The sequence below is a fragment of the Onychostoma macrolepis genome, chromosome 01 (genome assembly GCF_012432095.1).
Source record: "Onychostoma macrolepis isolate SWU-2019 chromosome 01, ASM1243209v1, whole genome shotgun sequence".
In the NCBI taxonomy this organism is placed as follows: Eukaryota; Metazoa; Chordata; class Actinopteri; order Cypriniformes; family Cyprinidae; genus Onychostoma; species Onychostoma macrolepis.
In genome coordinates, this window is record NC_081155.1 from 30863558 (window position 1) to 30891044 (window position 27487).

Below are 27487 nucleotides of genomic sequence, written 5' to 3' on the forward strand. Positions count from 1 at the left end.
ACAAGCTCTAGCTCTAGGTGTTGGACTATGTTGAAGTTCATATTGGCTGTACAGCTGGGACCGATAACTGAATCGGCATTAAGTCAAGCTCACACTTTGCTGAGAGACAAATGTCATTTTAAGTTGAGTAAAAACACACTCAGGACTGACATACACCCGTGAACGCGGTGTCCTGAAGTTTGTCAGATTTATATGATGACAGCTTTTTGCACTTACTTAAGTGTGCTGGGATTCTGGGCGATTCCATTAAGTGTTGTTGCCTTGTGTGGGAACTGAAGGTCAACATAATATTCTAATGGTGAGATCACATGATGAGCTTGAGGTTTATTTGTGCCTTTGATTTTAGTTTCATCACAAGGGCTGAACACGTGTAGCTGAACACATTTTCTAAACTGAGAGGATGAGTCTGTGTCATGTCTTATAACGAAGAACGTCACGAAACTCTTGAGTTTCCCACAGCATGTCCACAGGCTGCATGTCTCCATGTGAAGACCACAGACGTCTGCCATGTCAGAGGTCATCAGTGTTTGCATTCTCATCTCATCTCCTCATGCATTCTTTTCTGTTCAAACACATCTACAGCCGTGTCCTAATGCATCTCAGATCACACTGTTGCTAATGTGGCTACTGTACCTTAACCGTCAATACTGACAGGGTGGGAAATTGCAGGTAATTTTGCCTACCAACTACCAACCACAGTGGTGAACAACTAGTCTCGAATTGGCCTTGGCATGACATGACATGTTACAGCATTTTTGTCAGTGAATTTTATATATTTTTTAATGTTTTAAATGTATAAATGTTTTCATGCATTTAAAATATTGTAAATATGCTATTTATTCATTTGGAAAGTATTTAATTCTTTATTTTTAGTATTTTCAGAAATAAGTAGGAAAGGAAACAAAGCACTACAACAAAACACTGTCAGGGATGACCTAACCAATAGTGGACAGAGACCAGGGTTATTTTTGTTGAATAAATTGTTGAATAAAAATTTTAATAGCATTTTTATTCATTATAAATTACCAAGCATTGCTTAATTTTGTTCAGTCTGTGGTGTAAAAAGCTTGCATTAGCAATTAAAGAAAAACACTAAAGCAAAACATGGTCAAGTTAAAGTTTCTGTATAGTTTTGATCCCAAATTTTTATCAATTTTACTGGTAGTCCACTGTATGAAAAAAAACAGGTAACACTTTATTTTAAGGTCTCTTAACTAGTTGCTAATTAGCATGCATATTAATAGAATATTAGCCATTTATTAGTACTAATTAAGCACATATTAATGCCTTATTCTACATGACCTTATTCTACATCCCTAATCCTACCCAATACCTAAACTTAACAACTATCTTACTAACTATTAATAAACAGCAAATTAGGAATTTATTGAGGGAAAAGTCGTAGTTAATAGTGAATAAGTTTTCCCTATTCTAAAGTGTTACCAAAAAAAAAATAAAATATATATATATATAAAACTATATCTGGTGTCTGGAAAATGTTTGGTTTGACTATATATATATATATATATATATATATATATATATATATACAGGTGCTGATCATATAATTAGAATATCATCATAAAGTTGATTTATTTCACTAATTCCATTCAAAAAGTGAAACTTGTATATTATATTCATTCATTACACACAGACTGATATATTTCAAATGTTTATTTCTTTTCATTTTGATGATTAGAGCTTACAGCTCATGAAAGTCAAAAATCAGTATCTCAAAATATTAGAATATTTACATTTGAGTTTGAATAAATGACCATCCCTACAGTATAAATTCTGGGTATCTCTTGTTCTTTCAAACCACAATAATGGGGAAGACTGCTGACTTGACAATGATCCAGAAGACGAACATTGACGCCCTCCACAAAGAGGGTAAGTCACAAAAGGTCATTACTGAAAGGTGTGGCTGTTTACAGAGTGCTGTATCAAAGCATATTAAATGCAAAGTTGACTGGAAGGAAGAATTTGGGTAGGAAAAAGTGCACAAGCAACAGGGATGACCACAAGCTTGAGAATACAGTCAAGCAAAGCCGATTCAAACACTTGTGAGAGCTTCACAAGGAGAGAACTGAAGCTGGAGTCAGTGCATCAAGAGTCACCACGCTCAGACGTCTTCAGGAAAAGGGCTACCAAGCCACTTCTGAACCAGAGACAACATCAGAAGCATCTTAACTGGGCTGTGGAGAAAAAGAACTGGACTGTTGCTCAGTGGTCCAAAGTCCTCTTTTCAGATGAAAGTAAATTTTACATTTAATTTGGAAATCAAGGTCCCAGAGTCTGAAGGAAGAGTGGAGAGGCACAGAATCCATGTTGCTTGAAGTCCAGTGTGAAGTTTCCACAGTCTGATGATTTGGGCTGCCATGTCATCTGCTGGTGTTGGTCCACTGTGTTTTCTGAAGTCCACAGTCAACGCCGCCATCTACCAGGAAATTTTAGAGCACTTCATGCTTTCTTCTGCTGACAAGCTTTATGGAGATGCTGTTTTCTTTTTCCAGCAGGACTTGGCACCTGCCCACACTGCCAAAGGTACCAAAAGCTGGTTCAATGACCATAATGTTACTGTGCTTGATTGGCCAGCAAATTCGCCTGACCTGAACCCCATAGAGAATCTATGGGGTATTGTCAAGAGGAAGATGAGAGACACCAGACCCAACAATGCAGATGAGCTGAAGGCCACTATCAGAGCAACCTGAGCTCTCATAACACCTGAGCAGTGCCACAGACTGATCGACTCCATGCCACGCTGCATTGCTGCAGTAATTCAGGCAAAAGGAGCCCCAACTAAGTATTGAGTGCTGTACATGCTCAAACTTTTCATGTTTATACTTTTCAGTTGGCCAAGATTTCTAAAAATCCTTTCTTTGTATTGGTCTTAAGTAATATTGTAATATTTTGAGATACTGATTTTTGACTTTCATGAGCTGTAAGCTCCTAATCATCAAAATTAAAAGAAATAAACATTTGAAAAATATCAGTCTGTGTGTAATGAATGAATATAATATACAAGTTTCACTTTTGAATGGAATTAGTGAAATAAATCAACTTTTGATGATATTCTAATTATATGACCAGCACCTGTATGTGTATATATATATATACAGTGGTACGGAAAGTATTCAGACCCCTTAAAATGTTCACTCTTTGTTATATTGCAGCCATTTGCTAAAATCATTTAAGTTCATTTTTCCTCTCATTAATGTACACACAGCACCCCATATTGACAGAAAAACAGAATTGTTGACATTTTTGCAGATTTATTAAAAAGAAAAACTGAAATATCACATGGTCCTAAGTATTCAGACCCCTTAAAATGTTCACTCTTTGTTATATTGCAGCCATTTGCTAAAATCATTTAAGTTCATTTTTCCTCTCATTAATGTACACACAGCACCCCATATTGACAGAAAAACAGAATTGTTGACATTTTTGCAGATTTATTAAAAAGAAAAACTGAAATATCACATGGTCCTAAGTATTCAGACCCCTTAAAATGTTCACTCTTTGTTATATTGCAGCCATTTGCTAAAATCATTTAAGTTCATTTTTCCTCTCATTAATGTACACACAGCACCCCATATTGACAGAAAAACAGAATTGTTGACATTTTTGCAGATTTATTAAAAAGAAAAACTGAAATATCACATGGTCCTAAGTATTCAGACCCCTTAAAATGTTCACTCTTTGTTATATTGCAGCCATTTGCTAAAATCATTTAAGTTCATTTTTCCTCTCATTAATGTACACACAGCACCCCATATTGACAGAAAAACAGAATTGTTGACATTTTTGCAGATTTATTAAAAAGAAAAACTGAAATATCACATGGTCCTAAGTATTCAGACCCCTTAAAATGTTCACTCTTTGTTATATTGCAGCCATTTGCTAAAATCATTTAAGTTCATTTTTCCTCTCATTAATGTACACACAGCACCCCATATTGACAGAAAAACAGAATTGTTGACATTTTTGCAGATTTATTAAAAAGAAAAACTGAAATATCACATGGTCCTAAGTATTCAGACCCCTTAAAATGTTCACTCTTTGTTATATTGCAGCCATTTGCTAAAATCATTTAAGTTCATTTTTCCTCTCATTAATGTACACACAGCACCCCATATTGACAGAAAAACAGAATTGTTGACATTTTTGCAGATTTATTAAAAAGAAAAACTGAAATATCACATGGTCCTAAGTATTCAGACCCCTTAAAATGTTCACTCTTTGTTATATTGCAGCCATTTGCTAAAATCATTTAAGTTCATTTTTCCTCTCATTAATGTACACACAGCACCCCATATTGACAGAAAAACAGAATTGTTGACATTTTTGCAGATTTATTAAAAAAGAAAAACTGAAATATCACATGGTCCTAAGTATTCAAACCCTTTGCTCAGTATTTAGTAGAAGCACCCTTTTGATCTAATACAGCCATGAGTCTTTTTGGGAAAGATGCAACAAGTTTTTCACACCTGGATTTGGGGATCCTCTGCCATTCCTCCTTGCAGATCCTCTCCAGTTCTGTCAGGTTGGATGGTAGCGTTGGTGGACAGCCATTTTAGGTCTCTCCAGAGATGCTCAATTGGGTTTAAGTCAGGGCTCTGGCTGGGCCATTCAAGAACAGTCACGGAGTTGTTGTGAAGCCACTCCTTCGATATTTTAGCTGTGTGCTTAGGGTCATTGTCTTGTTGGAAGGTAAACCTTCAGCCCAGTCTGAGGTCCTGAGCACTCTGGAGAAGGTTTTCGTCCAGGATATCCCTGTACTTGGCCGCATTTATCTTTCCCTCGATTGCAATCAGTCGTTCTGTCCCTGCAGCTGAAAAACACCCCCACAGCATGATGCTGCCACCACCATGCTTCACTGTTGGGACTGTATTGAACAGGTGATGAGCAGTGCCTGGTTTTCTCCACACATACCGCTTAGAATTAAGGCCAAAAAGTTCTATCTTGGTCTCATCAGACCAGAGAATCTTATTCAGGTGTTTTTTAGCAAACTCCATGCGGGCTTTCATGTGTCTTGCACTGAGGAGAGGCTTCCGTCGGCCACTCTGCCATAAAGCCCCGACTGGTAGAGGGCTGCAGTGATGGTTGACTTTCTACAACTTTCTCCCATCTCCCGACTGCATCTCTGGAGCTCAGCCACAGTGATCTTTGGGTTCTTCTTTACCTCTCTCACCAAGGCTCTTCTCCCCCGATAGCTCAGTTTGGCCGGACGGCCAGCTCTAGGAAGTGTTCTGGTCGTCCCAAACGTCTTCCATTTAAGGATTATGGAGGCCACTGTGCTCTTAGGAACCTTAAGTGCAGCAGAATTTTTTTGTAACCTTGGCCAGATCTGTGCCTTGCCACAATTCTGTCTCTGAGCTCTTCAGGCAGTTCCTTTGACCTCATGATTCTCATTTGCTCTGACATGCACTGTGAGCTGTAAGGTCTTATATAGACAGGTGTGTGGCTTTCCTAATCAAGTCCAATCAGTATAATCAAACACAGCTGGACTCAAATGAAGGTGTAGAACCATCTCAAGGATGATCAGAAGAAATGGACAGCACCTGAGTTAAATATATGAGTGTCACAGCAAAGGGTCTGAATACTTAGGACCATGTGATATTTCAGTTTTTCTTTTTTAATAAATCTGCAAAAATGTCAACAATTCTGTGTTTTTCTGTCAATATGGGGTGCTGTGTGTACATTGAGGAAAAAAAAATGAACTTAAATGATTTTAGCAAATGGCTGCAATATAACAAAGAGTGAAAAATTTAAGGGGGTCTGAATACTTTCCGTACCCACTGTATATATATAATATTATTAATTTTATTAATTAATTATATTAATAAAAATTATGATAGTATAAAAACACTAAAATACTATAATAAACTAAATATAAACACTAAATATACTAAAATAACTTTAAAAAGTACTACAATAATACTGAGACTAAGGCCCTGTTTACACTAGTGCGTTTTCGTTTTAAAACGGCATTTTAAAATGAAAATGATCCTCGTCTACACTGACGTTCTCCGTCTCCATATGCATGTCACATGACCACTCATGCAGGTACAACAATGAGCATAATGTTATTGTTTACACAGTCATCAAGGATACGCAGAGTGAATGTGGGCAGCCACGTCATCATTTTCAAAAGTCTCTATTTTGGTCCGTTTACACTGAAACGCAACCCGTAGTTTTCAAACTAAAATGGGGTCTGCAGCGTTTTCGAAAGAGGGTCGAAAACGCTGGAGTAGTGTAAACGACAGGCATAACCTTAGCAAAAGTCATGCGTTTTAAAACGAAAACGCACTAGTGTAAACATAGCCCAAGACTCTCAAAAAAGGTCCACTTTTAAGGCCAATGGCAGCTCTCTTATCCAAGTTCACTCCCATATGACTCCATCGCCAGCATAACACATCACAGACTAATTTTAGAGTTCCAATAAAACAACCTTTATGTGTTCTGTTAGTCACTTTGAATCAAAATGTTAGCTAAATGACTACTTTCTTACTATTTAGTCTCACATAAACATGAAAACAGATATTTCTTAGAATCTGCCCTCTTCTTCACACTGTGTTTGTGTTGGTTTCTTTTCCCATTTCAGCTTCTGATAGAGTGAAATAGAGTGCATGTGTCTGCACAGTATCTGCTAGTGTTGTCATGAGCTGTTTTATGATGATTCCTCCTCCTTTGTGATGTAATGTAGGGAGTAGAGCGGAGCCTGTGAAATACCGTGATCCACTGCAGCTGACGCACTTCACTGGACTCCAGAAGTTTCTCTCTCTTTAGCCTGTTGATGTGCATGTGTGCACGGATTGTTTGTTGTGGGATAGGAAGAAATGCGTCTTAGCCTTGAATTTCTCCTTCACAGTCATTCACTCAAGCATGCCCTGTGAATAAATGGAGAAATTAATTTTCAGCATGGGTGCAACTCATTGGCCTCTCTCTCACACTTACACACACAATCACTCTCACCCCGTCTGCATTTCAAACCAACCTCGACAAGGACGACAAGTTTAGGACATCCATCATGGAAGTCACTGACCCCAGATATCAACATTCACACCAACAGCAGAGCATCTTAATTTACTGCTGCTTCATATGACTCTGTTGTGCTAAACTTCTGGGGATTCTCAGGGTCACCTTACATGTACCCCAGCCATAATAGGCAGAGAATGATATACTCATGAATGATATTGGCCTGGGCTTTTCTAGGGTTATGATGCATTATACTGGAAACAGGAAAGGTCATTACACTGTACAGCTACCTGGTGCATTACTCTGTTTTTTCATGTATACATGTTCACAGATGACCGATGTGTAGTCACAAAGACAGTAGTTGAACATTTAAAAGAGAGTTAATTTTCATAAGCAGAAATGGTACCAAAGTAGTTATTTAACTTAATCGCACATTTTTATTTGTTCTAAATGTACCTTAAATTAATACTTGTCAATTTTTTAATACTCTAATCAACATGGGCATGGACAAATATGGATGCTTCATCCAAATGTATGTTTATTATTATTATAACCATAGTCAGTATAGAACATGAAGACTAGACATGATTCAAAGGTCATAGATGTTTTTCAAATAACTTGTTGATGTCTATTAGACACATGAAAAAAGAAATACCAGGTTCCCATTACTTCTCTTTCTTTGCACTGAGCAATTTACTTACACAAACCTGTTTACATTTTTGCAGGACAGGGCAGCTCACTTCTTCTGAACATGCAAAATGTACATTTATTATTTATTATTAGATTTGTTTGCCTATCTGTGCCCACATACTGTATTTTGATGCAGCTAAATTCTCAATAAAACTGTTTTCATTGGTATATTTTACTGTTTCTGTTGTCAGACAATGGAATGAATATGAAATAGTGACTGAAACACGACCCATTAAGACTAGGCTACATAACCAGCTCTTTTTTCCAAGATGTTAATCTGCACAAAAATCCTGATAATCGAGCCATCGTCTGATGAAATCCAATACACATAAGATAATGACAATAGCTGTGCTGTGATTTCGGCTATAATTGCATGTAAAATTAGAGAAGCAACATAATATCTGTGTAACTAAATAAGGTTTGGGCAAACTCTAAAGATTTGTCGCTAGGCAGGGTTTTTTAAAGGGGGGGGGGGGGTCACTAAAGGGGTCTGCAAAGTCACTAAGTTGGCGACACTGTGCATCTCCATTTCTTTCAGAAATTTCAGTTCTTTTTCAGATATTTCCCAAGTGATGTTTAACAGAGCAATGGAATTTTTACACAGTATTTCTTATTATATTTTTCATCTAGAGAAAGCCTTATTTATTTCAATTTGCCTGGAATAAAATAATTATTTAAAAAATACAAATTTCTAAGGTCAGTATTATCAGCCATCTTAAGAAATGATCTGTTTGATTGGCTACGGAACAAACCACTGTTGTTCAATGACTTACTAAGCCAACTTACCTAATTAACCTAATTAATCCTCTAAGCCTTTAAATTACACTGTAAACTGAGGATTAGTATCTTTCAAAACAAAACTAATATGTACTGTCATCATGGCAAGACAAAAAAAAATTAATTTAGACTTGAGAAAAAGAATTGTTAATGCTCACAAAGAAGGAGAAGCATATATATGTGTATCAAAGCATTTTCAAGTGTCAAGAACAGCCTATGTTTGGAGTAAGAAGGGACAGGTGCTCAACCCAAAGAACACCGTCTCCAGAGTGAAACATGGAGGTGGGAGTGTAATGCTGTGGGGATGTTTCAGTGCGTTTGGAGCTGAGAATCTCGTCAGGGACAAAGGAATTATGAAAACAGAAGACTACGAGACGTTTTTGAAAGACAACCTCAGGCAGTCTGCAACAAAAGATGGTTTGGGTCAACGTTATGTCTTCCAGCATGATAGTAACTCAAAACATACCTCATTTCTGGTGTATAACTACCTCCAAATGAGCAAAGTGAACATCCTTGACTGCCTGCACAAAGCCCAGACTTGAATCCAATAGAAAATCTGTGGGGCACACTGAAGACCAGAGTCCATGCCAGGAGACCAACAAATCTGGAGGAGCTAGAGAGATTTGCTAAGGAGGAATGGGCTGCAACTCCTCAGGAGACATGCCTGAAACTTGTTGAGAACTACAACAAACAAATAAAGGCTGTTATCAAGCGAAAGAGATACACCATTGACTATTAACATCAGAGGGCTAATAATTTTGGCCTGTATACTTTTTTTATTCTTGGTTATAATTTTGTTTCTATTTATATTACAAATATTCCAAGCTTCCTAAATAAACTATTATGTTTAGAAATGCTGTGTTGAAAAAAATCTTCTCTCTGTATATACATATATAAATAAATATGGGGGTGTCAACGTTAACGCGTTAAAACATGCGATTAATCTAAAAATTGTAACGCGTTAATATTTTTTTTACGCAAATTAATCGTTTGATAAGGTTTGACCCCAGATTCTTCCAGTCATCGCAGCGTGTAAGGTTATCTATCATTGTGTGATGAGGATACAGCGAACCAGTGTTGCCAGGGCAGCGGCACAAGTGGGCTATTTTGAAAATGCAGTCACGGGAAAAATTACAGAGCCGTGGGTTGTGTTTTTTTTGGGCTACTTTTATAATGTACCACGGCCACCCAAGGTGTATATAGACAAATAAAAATTAAAATAGATCCTTTTACTAATGTGTATTATACTTGGAATGTATCCCTGGCAACTTAAGAACGGAGAGGCGGTTGTAACATCACAAACAACGTGAGTTTCAGCCAGAGCATACATGTTAAGGCTTTTACACAGCAGAAATAAACTTGATAACAGCTACTATAGATAAGATAATAAACACACGATTACGATAGGATATTTGTATATGATTTCCTTGAGGTGAATGTGTACATCTGAAATGCTCATTTGTGCAGCGATATAAAAGGCTATAAATAGCATATTTTAACAACAGTAAACGACCAAATTCCACATGTGATCGCAAAAGGAAGTTATTACAAACACTCGATGGTGGTTTGAAGGGAGTTCTGAGTAAAAGTGTACTATTAATCTCATAAATTGTCTTATGAAGCATGATGCTAATATTAGCTCTAATGCAGCTGCAGAACAGGTCCAATTCTTCTTCATAATGCATTTTGTCATAATACTTCACGTAAGGTCGCAATAATGTTTTGTTGTATTCATTTAGAAATACTTTTGATAATAGTTGGGTAAATGTATACTGGGATTGAAGCGATGTGGCTTGGTAAACGTGTTATTGCCAGTATAAAGGCTGATAATGGCTAAATAAAAACAAAAGAATAATGATAAAAGAATAATAAGGATTATGACCCGTACCTGGCGGAAGTGTGAGAGGTTCTGTTTCCTTAAACTAGTTTCTCATGCATTTCTTTATTTTTAACACATTTATAGGTAATTCCTAGTATTTTAAATTTAGTCCATGACTGTGATTAACGCGATTAAATTTTTAATCGATTGACAGCACTAATATATATATATATATATATATATATATATATATATATATATATATATATATATAAAAGAGTGTGTGTGTGTGTGTGTGTATATGTGTGTATATAATAATTACGTACACAGTAGTGATGCGCGGATGGCGGTTGTATCCGCGGGGCCCGCAGGTAATCCGCGGGTCGGGTGGGTCATGTAATAAAAAATAATTAATTGTGGGTGGGTCGCAGGTGGATGAGATAAATCATTAGTGATGCAAATATTCTCTAAAATATGAACGTGTTTTAAATTAATTTTTCCATCAGGCAAACAGACACGCAGATTTTATTTTTGTGTGTGTTCGCCTGTTCGGGAAGTTGCAGTGAGTTGCAGTGACAGATACAGTGGCATTCCAGATAAAGTTTGAATGGAGTAAAGCGTGTGTTTATGCTATTAAGAAAGTGTAGACTATAATCTGGCCAAAGAAGAACTTTTGTTTTTTAATTAAATGTTCATTTAAAAGCAGCCTATTATCATTGTATTAGCCTGTTACCTTTACTCCTTACAGCTCCGACGACGTTTTGTTCCGTGTGTATGTAATGGTAAATATTAATGGTATATTTTGTTTAGTTTTTTATAAAGTTAATTTATAAAAACGTTTGGAGCACTTTTTGTTCGTTAAATGTACGTTTTTTTTGTTTTTTTAAATAACGACCAAGCGGCCAGCGGCAGACAGTGAGCTGATCATAGCCTATGTTTGATCAATTTAGCCTTCTCAAATCATCACGACTTGCCTAAAATAAAATCTATAGAAATAAACAGTTCAAGCATATCACAATGTTAGTTTAAATGTTTGAACTATATAAATGCGCTAGGTGCATATCTAATCTTTTGTGTGGAGAGTGGAAGCTGAAGCGCACTTTGCAGGACATGGAGGCGCCAGAGCGGCCACTTGCATTTTTTCTTGATAGTGGAAACAACTTAAAATACGATGTATTTTTTGCTCATAAAGGTAAGAGTAATACATCATTCGGAACTATAAAGGGTCGGCGAGTCATTTTTCATCACCGTCTAAAATATGAAAATAAAGAAAAGCCTAAAACAGGCCCGATTCTATTTTTTCAGATTGTAATGTTGCTCTGCTCTGAATTCCTTAAAATGTAAAGGATTTTCTGCAACCAATTTTGTCTGATATGTGAATTATTTATTAGCCTATTTTTTAATCCATGCAGCAAATGCTTTAAAAACAGCTTTTAAAATTACTTTATTGCATTCCAGATGATTTTAAAGAACTTTTAACTATAAATTTTAAGGGTATTGAATGTAAAACATTGTCATGAATTCGTTGTATTCCCATTTGTAAAATTAATTGTAGTCTAACCCGATCTCATGAAAGTGCGTGTAGCACGATTTTTTCTTCCTATTTGACGTAATGTTTATAAGCAGAAATTGACTTTGGCATGCAAAAGACTGATACATTCATTATTGATGGCATGGCTGGTTCAGTCGACAGAAATACGGGACATACGGGCCTATAATTTACTGCTGAAATGTTTGCGGGGCAAATCTCAGGTCAGTCTGAGCGCTCATGGTACGCACAGTGCGTACAGCCGTACACCTGCAGGCGCCACTGTCTATGGGTATAAACACAAGCACTGACTTGACTAGAGCGACGGTGATCAGCTCCGGTGGCCGCGTTGGAGCCGTAATGCATGGCAGACGTATATCAGCTCTCACATCACTGAATCTGCTGTTAAAAATGAACCATCCATTCATCATATCATCGTGCAAAAATAAGAATTAGTCTAATTAGAATCATTGTAAAGTGACGATCGGGTGTGGGTAGGGTCGGTTATTTATATCAGAGAAAAATATAGGTGCGGGTGGGTGGCGGGCGGCGGGCAGATAATTTATTTGAAGCAGCGGATTCGGGTGACGTTTGAGCTCATCCGCGCATCTCTAGTACACAGTACACACACATATATAAACACAAACTTTTATTATGGATACAATTAATCGTTTGACAGTTCTAAAATATAAAAATACCTTAATGAATAAATGTGGCAAACATGCTGTTTGTTGTTAGAAATAGGAGGACTTAAATATACTCTTACCTCTCCGCAGTGTAATATTTACATTACCACTTATTCTCAGAATAAATATACATCATTACCTGATCAGTTGCTCTCTATAGACTTAACCCTCTGGTGCTCTTCGGTCACTTTTGACCGAAAAAACATTTTTGTTTTGAATTTTTAAAAATCACAGCTTCATCGGAATGGTATGAAACTTGGTGACTTGGCATTTGTAATGTGAACACTTGATCAGAGCAGGCTAAGTGGTCATAAAAAAAAAATAGTGGTCTTCGGTCAAAAATGACTGACCATAGGAAATGAATGGGAAATTGACAAAAACACCAAAAATTCTGCAATTTTTGTGTGTATCTACAAATCTTCCACAATGCAGAAAAAAATTACACAGCAATAACGGGGTGAAACTCTAAAACATCAAGAGTGCAAAACCAACACATCCATTCACACATGCACACGCATACACACACTCACAGAAACACACACACACACACAATTATACACATTCAAATTAATTGGTATGGCTATAACCATATAGCCATAATGCGTCAGAAGATTGAAATAAGAGGAAATCAGATGAGACCCAGAAGGATTAAGCTCTGATAAAACATTCCTGTTCATTTTGTTAAATTTGTTATAGAATTTAAATGTTTTGTGTAACAAAATTCTTTCTCTGTGTTCAGGTTTGACTGTAGTAATAATAATTCGAAAACTGACGCTTTAAATCAACATTTCAAACCACCCAAAAAACCTTTACAAAAAGTTGTCTTTGAAAATGTCTAAATATATATCCAAACCCACAACTTAATAAAAATAAGTATTTATGTCTAAAAACAATTAGACAATGCAAATAATGCAATAAAAACAATGCATAAATATGAATTAGTACCGTGAAATTCTCTCAAAATACAAAAGAAAAATGAAAAATATTAAACAAAATGTTATATTGATTTTACTGGGGAAAAAAGGAAAATAGGTGTCCGGTCACTTTTGACCATGAAGACCACAAGTGTGACTCCCAAATAAGGAGTACCAGAGCTCATAGTAGAAGTTAATCAGCTCAGCCATCTATTCTAATCATTCTTTGTGTGCTGTGAACACACACATGCTTGTCTCATGACTGAATCAGACTGAACCAGACTGAATCACAGTCATTTGAGAGGCCCTGCCACTCTTAAACAGCTATCCAAATAATTCTCTCTGCACTGCACCTCAGCCAGATGCATTCTGGGATGAAGGGTCTTGTTCTGCTACCTCTAATTATGGTCTCTTCTTTAGGCCTATTCAGACAGAATTAGTTTTGTATGGGGAGGTGGGGTAAAGTAATAATTACCAGAGCTTATCCGTGATTTTGATCTTGAACCAGAGTGTCCAGGTCAGTCGTTTTTCTAGACTGCACATTGCTGGTAAAGAGTACAGTGTCTATTACCTTCTGTAAAATGGTCTGAAGGAATAATCACAGGATCACAGTAGCAGTCCTATGTGAATTCACGTGCTGGTTAAAAGCTTGTGAATTGATTCATGGCAGGCCATGTCCGGTACATAAGTGTTTCAAGAAGAGGTCAGTCAATAAAAATAAAAATGGAAAATGAAAATATACAGCTTATTCAGATAGATATCCTTTATGGACTTTGCTATAACAAAGATGGGAAAAGATTATTTGTATCCCGAAAAAAAACAGTATGAAGACAAACTATATGAATAGCCCTTTTAAATGTCTCTTTTCTTCATAGTTAACATATAGCAAATATGTCTCCTATAATACAATTATTAATATTTACATTACCACTTATTCTCAGAATAAATATACATCATTACCTGATCAGTTGCTCTCTATAGACTTAACCCTCTGGTGCTCTTCGGTCACTTTTGACCGAAAAAACATTTTTGTTTTGAATTTTTAAAAATCACAGCTTCATCGGAATGGTATGAAACTTGGTGACTTGGCATTTGTAATGTGAACACTTGATCAGAGCAGGCTAAGTGGTCATAAAAAAAAAATAGTGGTCTTCGGTCAAAAATGACTGACCATAGGAAATGAATGGGAAATTGACAAAAACACCAAAAATTCTGCAATTTTTTGTGTGTATCTACAAATCTTCCACAATGCAGAAAAAAATTACACAGCAATAACGGGGTGAAACTCTAAAACATCAAGAGTGCAAAACCAACACATCCATTCACACATGCACACGCATACACACACTCACAGAAACACACACACACACACAATTATACACATTCAAATTAATTGGTATGGCTATAACCATATAGCCATAATGCGTCAGAAGATTGAAATAAGAGGAAATCAGATGAGACCCAGAAGGATTAAGCTCTGATAAAACATTCCTGTTCATTTTTGTTAAATTTGTTATAGAATTTAAATGTTTTGTGTAACAAAATTCTTTCTCTGTGTTCAGGTTTGACTGTAGTAATAATAATTCGAAAACTGACGCTTTAAATCAACATTTCAAACCACCCAAAAAACCTTTACAAAAAGTTGTCTTTGAAAATGTCTAAATATATATCCAAACCCACAACTTAATAAAAATAAGTATTTATGTCTAAAAACAATTAGACAATGCAAATAATGCAATAAAAACAATGCATAAATATGAATTAGTACCGTGAAATTCTCTCAAAATACAAAAGAAAAATGAAAAAATATTATTAAACAAAAATGTTATATTGATTTTACTGGGGGGAAAAAAAAGGAAAATAGGTGTCCGGTCACTTTTGACCATGAAGACCACAAGTGTGACTCCCAAATAAGGAGTACCAGAGCTCATAGTAGAAGTTAATCAGCTCAGCCATCTATTCTAATCATTCTTTGTGTGCTGTGAACACACACATGCTTGTCTCATGACTGAATCAGACTGAACCAGACTGAATCACAGTCATTTGAGAGGCCCTGCCACTCTTAAACAGCTATCCAAATAATTCTCTCTGCACTGCACCTCAGCCAGATGCATTCTGGGATGAAGGGTCTTGTTCTGCTACCTCTAATTATGGTCTCTTCTTTAGGCCTATTCAGACAGAATTAGTTTTGTATGGGGAGGTGGGGTAAAGTAATAATTACCAGAGCTTATCCGTGATTTTGATCTTGAACCAGAGTGTCCAGGTCAGTCGTTTTTCTAGACTGCACATTGCTGGTAAAGAGTACAGTGTCTATTACCTTCTGTAAAATGGTCTGAAGGAATAATCACAGGATCACAGTAGCAGTCCTATGTGAATTCACGTGCTGGTTAAAAGCTTGTGAATTGATTCATGGCAGGCCATGTCCGGTACATAAGTGTTTCAAGAAGAGGTCAGTCAATAAAAATAAAAAATGGAAAATGAAAATATACAGCTTATTCAGATAGATATCCTTTATGGACTTTGCTATAACAAAGATGGGAAAAGATTATTTGTATCCCGAAAAAAAAACAGTATGAAGACAAACTATATGAATAGCCCTTTTTAAATGTCTCTTTTCTTCATAGTTAACATATAGCAAATATGTCTCCTATAATACAATTATTAAGATTTTATAATTTTATGTCTAATTATGTATTTTTGAATGTATAATTTCCATTTATAATTTAATTTGTCATGATTTTATTTACAATTTAAAATGTTATTTATAGTAGAGGTGTCATTTGTGTGACTTTTTGAAAGTCACTGAAAAAATAGCTTGCAGAACACACGATCAGCATACAGAAACTCATCTCAATTCCTTCATTGTTCATAATTTAATTAAACTAAAACTGATACTGTGAAAAATAATGTTAAATTGTCATAATATGTAGGCCTACACCTTAAGGAACGAGGCTTACAAATGTATATGCTACTTACAAATATATATGCTTCTTGCTATCTTTTCTGGGCAGCCCTTATATCAAAATTAGAGTGTAGTGCTTTTGGCTGCAAACTTCACACACTTGCATCAAAAATATCAGCGTGACAATTTGATCGCGCTGCATTCATTTTTTACTTTACAAAGATTGTTGTAATTTAGTTGTAATTTATTAGACGTTGCTTATCCTTTTTGATTGACAATAAACATTACAGGTGTCGTTTGCAGGGATTTCGTTTTCCGATGTGGAAGAACTTAGTTGTAGATGAAGAATGGTATGTTTAATTATGCTGACATCAGCACAGTTAGCTGTTGACTCTTGCAAAATAAACTCAACAATGTGATCAGATCAACTGTACATTATCCAGCTTATTACATGAATACATCTCAAATAAATAAATCAATAACTAAAAAGACATGAAGTATTGAAACAAAGCTTCACAGTTTGAGATAGGTTTCACTGTCTGTTCCATAGATGCATGTGTTTTATTTCTGTGGTCTGTCAATGTGTCGAGGTCTCATCGCACTGTCCACATGTGTGATTAGTGACAATCTCTCTTAATCAATACTGTCCAATCCAGCTGCCAGTCAAATAAACCCATCCACCCATGTGTTCACCATTGCACTGCTTTGCCCTTGACAGCCCTGTATTCTAATGCAAAACAGCCAGATTGATTTGTTATGTGACATTTTAACATGGCTACAGACAGGTTACCTCTAAGTCCTTAAAATGCTTTTAAAGGGCTGCTAAAGACAGGGAAATGGTCAATGAAAGTCATAAGAGCTCAGAGATCCATCTCGTAAAAAGACATGTTTGAAAGTATCATTAGTGGCTTGCGATACTTTGTGTTCTCTAGGTTTTTGCTTGGAAATCTGATGCTAATGAAAATAGGAAAAATTAGAAAAATCTCTGTTATAACAAAGCCTTCAGTGCTGTTTTATTTACCAGTGAACTCATCAGTTAGTGCATACACTGAAATTTGAAGGTTTTTGAGATGTCATTATTATTATTTTTATATATATATATATATATATATATATATATATATATATATATATATATTTTTTTTTTTTTTTTTTTTTTTTTTGATGCATTTACAGCATTTTCCCACAGCACAAAAAGCAGTGCTGAAATAAAATTGAATTAATTTTTTGATCCAGCAGCTGTGATACCTCACCCCACAATCACCAGCTCGCACACACACACACGCACAAACACACACACACACACACACACACACATTTCCATAATGCTGATGATTCCCGGTGGATTTTATGGGACATACTGCCTCTACTAATTGGCACATCAATAATGCTCTCCAGATATGAGCAATCTTAATGAGCTGCATCTTACACACTCCTGGGCCTCTTTTGTACATATACATGAATTTAAAGGAATAGTTCATCCAAAAAATTAAGATTTTTATTATTTGCTCACCCTCGTGTCATTCCAGACCCATATGCTGACTTTTTTCTATGGAACACAAATGTAGAAATATTTTTGAATAATAACACAACAGTAATTCATAGTGACCATGGCTGTCAAGATCCCAAATTGACCATAAAATACAAATAATAGGCTAAATGTGTTATGATGTTCCAGATCTTCAGGAGGAATAAAATAGGATTTTGTGATGAAAAATTAAACATTGTTATCGACTTATATCTTCATGTCTAACATTTTGATAGTTTTATGATGCTGCTTTTGTTCTTTGTCATCATGTGGTAAGTTCTGTGTGTTAATTCATAAAAATATTTAAAATACATGCAGATTTGGAGCGACATCAGAATTAGCAAAAATGATTTTCATTCCTAGGTAAACCGTTCCTTTAAAAACCTGCAAAGACAAACAACACCCCATGTTTATTAATTTTCTTTTCCCCTACTCTCAAGAAATCTTTAACATATGTTTTGTTTTCTATTGATTTTTTAAACTGGTCAGTCAGATACAAAAAGATTTTGTGTGTGTGTTGTTTTGTAAACTGGCCAGTCTGGTTTTTATTTATTTTTTTTTTTTTTTTGCAAGAGACAACACATTTATGAGATAGCCTTTAGACAGATGTAAATCTGCCATATCAAACATCTTAACCTGACATTTTACTGCAAAATCACTTACATTTCTTTGTATATATACACGCATGCCCTCTGGGTTAGCGTATGTGGTGTAGTCATTTTTAAAAAGGAATCTAATGTTGTAGGTACACATCTCCCCCTCCACTTTTGATGAAAGAGCATGGGTTCAGAGTGACACCCCTGCCTCAGGAGACCCTACCAAACGCTCTCTGCATCTCTGATGAGGTCAGGCCTCCCTGAGCAGGGTTCCCATCTCATTCCTGATTTTAGAGTTCCTTGATTAACATAAAGGCAGTTCTCTGGAGAGTTGGTGTCCAATAACATTGCCCCCCTCTTTGTTTCCCCTCGCTGATTGACACAAGATGGCGGCCCACATTAAATGCCCATCAGCCTCTGCATTAAATTTGGAAACAGACAAGTCACGGAACAGTACCGGGTCAATCCATCCACATAATAAACTACAAGACTCAGAGGAACAGGTTACTTTTAATAAAATTGTTGTAGGCAAATAGAATAAGTGGAATAAATCTCCATGTTTTAGGCAAGTGCTTACAATAAATGCTGTGCGTTGCTAATAAAACAATCAAAGAAAAATATCAACTCTTTATGAAATTGTGAATTTTTAATATTATTAATAAAGTACTGTATTGACCCGAATATAAGACGATGTTTTTTTCTTGGAAATGCATCTGAAAAAACGAGGTCGTCTTATATTCGGGGTCTAGACTTTGACATGTCAATAACACACCCACAACAATAGGTGGCGCCAAAAACGCATAAAACGAGTGTGCCATGAAATATGTAATGTAATGTGTTTTGTAAAGATCGCGAGTGAAAACAAAAGAAAAAGAAAAGCTTACAGCAGCACGAGTCGTGACTGTCATGTTAACCTGATGGGAACAAACTTCCTCTGTAAGTGATTTTAAAACAGAAGACAGCACCCAGATTTGAAGACTACAATAAGATTATATATAAAAATTTTGGTAGGCTACTAAGAGATGGATAGCCTAAATGTTACATAATTCAGATGGGCTACCTGTTAATTCAATGGTATATCAAAAAGTGTATATTTTTCAATGTCATTGTTGGTACATTTTACCAGTATTTACTATACTTTCAAAACAAAAATTAAAATAGGAAAAATATGCAATTTGAAAATAATTTAAGAAAAAAATGTGTTTTATAGAGAGAAGAGAAAAAAACAAAACTTTTACATCTGGAAAAGGGGGGGGGGGGTCGTCTTATAATCAGGGTCGTCTTATATTCGGGACAATACGGTATTCTACATATTATCTCATTATCTGATTTTATTAAATTATCTGATTAAATAATTGATATTTTTCTGTGACAAAATATTTTAACGTTAAAATAGAAATGTAGCAGAGTGATGTAGTATAAAGTATAGTTTTTTAATATAGAGTGATACGTATTAAGTACCATCCTGATTATAAACTAAGCAATTATTTCTCACCTTTGCATGCATACTTGTGTTAAAAAAAGAAAGAAAAAAATATACATATGTAATTTCAAAATATATCTCATTAATATTTAACCAACCCAAGCCATGCAACGGTTTTATTTCTGAAATTTTTGCTAGCATCAATCACTTATAAAGTTATCACCGCACAAGAACTGAACTGGTTTGCTGTCAAACCTGTTGTCATATTGCAAATGCCACGTTTCACAGCATCTCTCATTGCCCTTCTGATTTAAAGTTCTAATTAAGAAAGCTTGGAGTGCAAATTAAGCGGAATTAGCTGTCAGCGAATTCACATTTAAATGAGTGATGCTAAGACCCTTCCGGTAAGCATTTAAATGATATAAATTGCCGTTTAAGTGCAGGGCCTAATGTTTGTCTCTAAATTAATGTGACACAAGGCAGCAATGACAATCAAGGCTCTTCTCATACTCATTTGGGCTCGTTTAGAGGCCTTTGTGCCCACACAGCTTTGAGCAAATTAACACAATTGCTGTTTTTTATGAGCAGTCATAAACAGAGACCCTCCTTTGGCGGCTAATGAAGAGAGAAACAGCTTGTGTTCCAATGTTATGACAGTCAAAGAACAATCATAGCTTCGACAACAACAACACGCTCAGACGCCCCGTAGCACGTAGAGATGAGACTAAACAAAGGAGCAAAGATATCTCATCCTGCTCATGTAAGATGATCTGCTTTGCTCCAGCAGTTCTGTCCTAGAAGCATATGCTTGTAATTTGTGTGTATTATGTCATTTGTGACTGTTGAAAGCACATTTTGACAGATCCCGTTATCCATGCTACTTGGTTACGTTCTCTTAGGAGCTCTCTGAGTTGTTGGGCATGTGAAAAAATTAAAAAAAATAACACAAAAAAAAATCTATCGCAATCTGGGGTGAATTCACTTTGCAGTCATGCCACATGGTCTTATTCTCTAACTACCTTCAATTGAGCTCATTTACCCACATCTTGATGTAGCTTTTTTAGGGTGGTGTGATCTCTCGGTCTTGTTGTGTCACTGAGTCTGAATGACATTTGTTTTATCTCTTGTGTGTTTTATAGGCTCTGGAGAGTGAGTTTGTGTCCTGTCAGCTGCATCAGTGGATTGATCTGATATTCGGATACAAGCAGCAGGGACCTGAGGCCATCAGAGCTCTCAATGTCTTCTACTACCTGACTTATGAAGGAGCAGTCAACCTCAGCTCCATATCTGACCCCATGCTTAGAGAGGTGAGTGTGTTTCTTTCTTTTCCACATATACTACCTGTCAAAAGTTTGGAATAATTAAGATATTTTTAATGGTTTTTAAAAAAAAAAAAAGTATTTTAAGCTCACCGAGACTGCATTTATTTGTTCAAAACAGTAATATTGTGAAATAATATTACAGTTTAAAAGGACAGTTTTCTATTTTAACATATTTTAAAATGTAGTTTATTCATGTGGTGGCAAAGTTAAATTTTCAGCAGCCATTATTCCAGTCTTCAGTGTCACATGATCCTTCAGAAATCATTCTAATATGTGGATTAATTATTATTGGTGCTCAATTATCAATAATGACTCTTATTATTAACAATAAAATTAACAATAACAATTAAAAATAGCTTTTGCTGCTCAATATTTTAATGTGGAATCTGTGATACTTTTTTTCAGGATTTTTTTTTGATGAATAGAAAGTTCAAAAGAACAACATTTATATTTGAAATAGAAATCTTTTATAATATTGTAGATGCGATTTACTATACATTTCTATCAATTTAATGCATACGTTTACATTTTCAAATATAAAAACAGAAAACAGATAAATTGTAATACATTTTTACAGTATGTTTGATCAAATAAATGCAGTTAGAGACTTGAAAAATGGAGAAACAAAGAAAAAAAACTTACCAAACTTAGGACAGATAGTGTATTCTTTCACAAAGATGACACAAAGACTTTTCCAAAAAGTAGGCTTAATGGTTTTATCTCCTTGTGATACGTTTTGGCTAAATTCTACAGCAATTTCAAGTGCGTCCTTTGGAGAAGTGGCAATCATAGAATGCATAATGACATCCATAAAAACCTAAACTTATGTTTGATTCAGTATTGGGGAAAAAAACGAAAAAAACATGATAAGATATAAGATGCTGCCCGTGTTGTCAGTAAGCAGAGAAGCAGCATGCTAGGTTTTGGAACAGAGCTATTGTAAACAGGTTTGAGCTTCAGCAGACACTTACAAAACATTTGTTCAGCTGTTACTGTGAGCCCTGAAGACAAACTACAGACTCAATAGGAATCTCTCTTTCGGCGTTACCTTCTTTCTCTCTCTCTCTCTATCCCAAACTCATTTATTATTCATCTCTTTCTCTCTGGGAGCTGCCACACAGAAGCACAAACCATTTCAAACTGAGCTAGCTCACTAACTGCCCCACTGACAGCTACAGATGTCCTTCAAACAGGTCCAGGTACTGCCTTTCCCTGAGGAGTGGCACTATCTGATCTGAGATCCGAGACACAAATAGTAGCTTTGGGAACCGAGAACCAGTTCTTATTCAAAACTGGTTACTGGAACTGAATGACTTTCATTGTAGATAACAGTTGTTATGTTGTTGAACATCTGCATTCTCTCACCAGGAATACTGTAATAAATATTTGACACATTTCCTGTAATATTTTTGAATCTGCAGCGCCACAGCAAAAAAGTATTATTTTTTGCTTCAGTCGTGAATTGCAGTCTTGAATTAATGTGAGAAGCCCTGTTTACACAGGCAGTGACTGTAGAGAACTGTACACATACAGTAGCATCTAGCGCTGGCATAAAGAACATTTACCATTCAAGACTATCTGCTTTACATCATCCCAGATGAGTAGGATGTTGGTGTTACTGAACCTGGCATGGTGGTCTGTAATCCATTATTTAAAGACATTGGTCCTTATATTATTGTCCTGGATGCGAGCCTAACAGGACTATGAGCCAGATTGCATCAAACCCTTGATACAGAGACTTTAGTCAGAGTAGATGGCATATGTAATAGGACACAAGTGAAAACATTGATGTACAGTGGGGCAAAAAAGTATTTAGTCAGCCACCAATTGTGCAAGTTCTCCCACTTAAAAAGATGAGAGAGGCCTGTAATTTTCATTATAGGTATACCTCAACTATGAGAGACAAAATGAGAAAAAAAAATCCAGAAAATCACATTGTAGGATTTTTAAAGAATTTATTTGCAAATTATGGTGGAAAATAAGTATTTGGTCGATAACAAAATTTCATCTCAATACTTTGTTATATACCCTTTGTTGGCAATGACAGAGGTCAAACGTTTTCTGTAAGTCTTCACAAGGTTTTCACACACTGTTGCTGGTATTTTGGCCCATTCCTCCATGCAGATCTCCTCTAGAGCAGTAATGTTTTGGGGCTGTCGCTGGGCAACACAGACTTTCAACTCCCTCCAAAGATTTTCGATGGGGTTGAGATCTGGAGACTGGCTAGGCCACTCCAGGACCTTGAAATGCTTCTTACGAAGCCACTCCTTCGTTGCCCGGGCGGTGTGTTTGGGATCATTGTCATGCTGAAAGACCCAGCCACGTTTCATCTTCAATGCCCTTGCTGATAGAAGGAGGTTTTCACTCAAATTCTCACTATACCATGGCCCCATTCATTCTTTCGTTTACACGGATCAGTCGTCCTGGTCCCTTTACAGAAAAACAGCCCCAAAGCATGATGTTTCCACCCCCATGCTTCACAGTAGGTATGGTGTTCTTTGGATGCAACTCAGCATTCTTTCTCCTCCAAACACGACAAGTTGAGTTTTTACCAAAGCGTTCCATTTTGGTTTCATCTGACCATATGACATTCTCCTAATGCTCTCTAGCAAGCTTCAGACGGGCCCGGACATGTACTGGCTTAAGCAGGGGGACACGTCTGGCACTGCAGGATTTGAGTCCCTGGCGGCGCAGTGTGTTACTGATGGTAGCCTTTGTTACTTTGGTCCCAGCTCTCTGCAGGTCATTCACTAGGTCCCCCCGTGTGGTTCTGGGATTTTTGCTCACAGTTCTTGTGATCATTTTGACCCCACGGGGTGAGATCTTGCGTGGAGCCCCAGATCGAGGGAGATTATCAGTGGTCTTGTATGTCTTCCATTTTCTAATAATTGCTACCACAGTTGATTTCTTCACACCAAGCTGCTTACCTATTGCAGATTCAGTCTTCCCAGCCTGGTGCAGGTCTACAATTTTGTTTCTGGTGTCCTTTGACAGCTCTTTGGTCTCGGCCATGGTGGAGTTTGGAGTTGGACTGTTTGAGGTTGTGGACAGGTGTCTTTTATACTGATAACGAGTTCAAACAGATGCCATTAATACAAGTAATGAGTGGAGGACAGAGGAGCCTCTTAAAGAAGTTACAGGTCTGTGAGAGCCAGAAATCTTGCTTGTTTGTAGGTGACCAAATACTTATTTTACCGAGGAATTTACCAATTAATTCTTTAAAAATCCTACAATGTGATTTTCTGGATTTTTTTTTCTCATTTTGTCGCTCATAGTTGAGGTATACCTATGATGAAAATTACAGGCCTCTCATCTTTTTAAGTGGGAGAACTTGCACAATTGGTGGCTGACTAAATACTTTTTTGCCCCACTATAAGAGATGGAAGTACAGCTGTTGTTGTACTATTGTATGCTTTGGTTTTGATCGTTCAGGCAGACAAACATTTTTGCACAAATTTCCAGCAGATGTATTTTAATTGTTTTGTCAGCTAAAAGATCAACACACAGGTTCACAACAGTGAAACATTCAATGCACTGGAGTTTTGTCCTTCACAGCCCCAATTTAATTCATCAAATTAAGTATTATGTCATCGGTGAAAGGTGAACCAACTGCTGGGAAATATGTAATATGTAACAATAATGTGCAATTGTAGCATACTGTACAAAGCAACACACAATATTTTTGTTACTTTTAATTAACTCAAGAGTACGAAAGCATGTGTGTTTAAAGATGCATAATACTTGCAAACTTATATTTAATGCTACCATAATAACATTTAAAAATAAATTACACTGTTTATTTAATAGATAAATAATAACCGTTTCAGATTTGGATTTTCATTTATCAAATTATGGAAGTTGAACCAACTGTCAGTGAAGCGTACATTTAGATCTTGCCTATATAAAACAACAGTCTAAATGCTATTTTTGTTATTTTTAATCTAATCGAGCATGCATATATGTGTGTGCATGTTTGTTTGGGTTTTTACATATTTAGTACTTACTAAATAGTTTTTAATGCTACCAAAATTACATTTTTAATTATCTTATTCAATAATTTGCATTGTTTGTTGAATAAATAAGTCAGTAAGTAAGTACAACAATTGCAGCTAAGATTTAAAATGTGAAGCTTCAGGTAGTGAATTAAACAAGCTAACTGTACCTCAGGTTCAACTGTATGCACATATCCACACTTCAAATTTTACACAACCTCCGCATTTGCATAGCATGTCTGCTGCAGAGGTCACACAGTGCCATTCTTTTCCTCCAGTGAAGCAGTTGTGTGTGTGTGAATGTGTGCACTGGGGCAGTCGCTGGTGTCGGAGTGGTTCCAGTCTTCCTGCCCTTCATGCTCAGTGACTGAGGCTGATTAATGACTCGGCTCACCTTATTCCCATCTAGGTGTTCTTGCTGTCCCTTTATAGCTCTTTCCTTCCTTCACTGCATGCTTCCTTTCTTTTATCTGTTCATCCTTCGCCATTCCTGTTTCTTCATCCCTCTATCTGATGCAGATTCATTGCCTATCTGCTCCAGTCATCTCTCCAGTTCAGCCCATTACCCTGCACACTTCCTGTTTAATAGGAAGAGGTTAAATGGGATTCCTCACGCCTGACTGCCACTCCACCATTCACAGGCCATTAGGAGATCAATAAATTCACATGGCCATGTCTGCAATCAAACTGTAATAAACATGCTTGGAAATTTTTTTTTTAAAAGGATCTAAGGCATAAGAGAAAAAAATGAGAGAGAATGCATATCTGATCAGCACTGGAGAGCCACACAGTCCTTGAATTAAGTATGCATAATTTTTTTTGTGCAATATTTTAGGTCTGTCACATTTGTTTTCCTCTCACCTTGAATGCATCATAGTCTCAGCTGCACCTTATGCAGCATCCAAAATTAACACTTGCCAAGCACTAGTAAATTTATTTATTTATTTATTTTTATTTTTTTGCTGAAAAAGATTTTCTTAGATGGAATGCAGCAAAAGGAAAATTAAATAAATAAATAAAATATATATATATATATATATATATATATATATATATATATATATATTAAAATTGGTGTGTGTGATGAACAAGGTGAAATTTAAGTTATTATTCCATGATGAAAATCTTCCCCTCCAGTTGGCTTTTAACAATTGCCTCCAGATTATTGCATCCCATTATTGCCTTGTGAAGTTGCTTGAGAAATCAAACAGTCCACTTCTTGAACGAATCACTCAACAGATTCATTGAGATATCATTCAAAATAGCAGTTTGATTTACAGCATATACTGAATTAAAAGTAAAAAATTCACATTTTGTGTTATGTGGAAGTCAGTCAGTCATTGAAATGACATACATTTTCATTATTGTAAGTTATATCGTACAAAGTTCAGGTATGAGTTTGTGAGCAGGTGATTAGGGGGGAAAGGATTAAGAGAAAGAGAGCAAAATGTTAGATTATTTACAATACAATCCCTCAAGGTTTGCTTGTAGCAAAGAACTAATGGTATGTAAAAATCTTTGGAGTCAGCACAGAGTTATGACGAATGTTAATCTGCTGTCATGAATTCTAATGTTCTGACTGTGGTCGCATTGCAAAAAGCTGGACCTGTACAGTATCTTGTTTAGGGATACATATGGAAGTGTCCCAAATCAGAACTGAAAGTATCAGATTTTATTTGGTTTTTACTGTTCACACAGTTATGAAAAACAGATACGAGTCACATATGAGCAAAACAAAACAAAATCAGATTTGGGACAATTTCACATTAATTCTGAACAAAGCTAATGTACCATTTGACACTATTATGCAAGAAAAAAAATACATCTAAATAATCTCATTGCCATAATGACCAATGATGAAAACAAAAATCCAAAATACTGTTTCATGGCCACAAATAACATTTATGGCTGATACATTTTCTCAATTCAGTCACTGTTGGAAGGTGTGGCAATACGTCAGTTTTGTACCCCAACTGCGCATCACAGCCCAGTTTGTAGAGTTAAATTAGAAAAATAAACGAGTAGGGTGTAGTTTAGCGTGGCTCTTAGAAGAGCATGTATGTTTGTCTGGAAACAGCAGGGATGGCAGCAGCTCTGGATCTTCTCAGATGGGGTTGTGTGGAAACCAACTGCTGGGTTCTGGTTCTAGTTTTAGTTTTGCATCTTGCATATCAGGCCTGGTTTGGGCAGGACTGGGATTTGTCAGTCTGAGCAGCCGAGTTTGGGTTTTTTGATGGCAAGCCGCATGTGTGTAATTGCGTCTCTATGTATGTGGAACCCAGTGTGCACACGTGTGTGTGCGTGTGTAGAGTATGGGGCGTGTGGAATGTCT

At 36.2% G+C, this 27487-nt stretch overlaps 1 protein-coding gene across 8 annotated transcripts in view; it reads left to right on the forward strand.

Moving 5' to 3' along the window:
• lrba (LPS responsive beige-like anchor protein) overlaps positions 1–27487 on the forward strand; it is a 275213-nt gene that overhangs the window by 220170 nt on the left and 27556 nt on the right. For 7 of the 8 annotated variants that reach the window (XM_058770098.1, XM_058770136.1, XM_058770089.1 and 4 more), the window contains exon 47: positions 20981–21148. In XM_058770098.1, coding sequence (XP_058626081.1) covers positions 20981–21148 — 168 coding nt within the window. Of the gene's footprint in view, positions 1–6706; positions 7829–20980; positions 21149–27487 lie in introns of those variants that run through there. The other variant, XM_058770127.1, reaches the window with a different exon arrangement.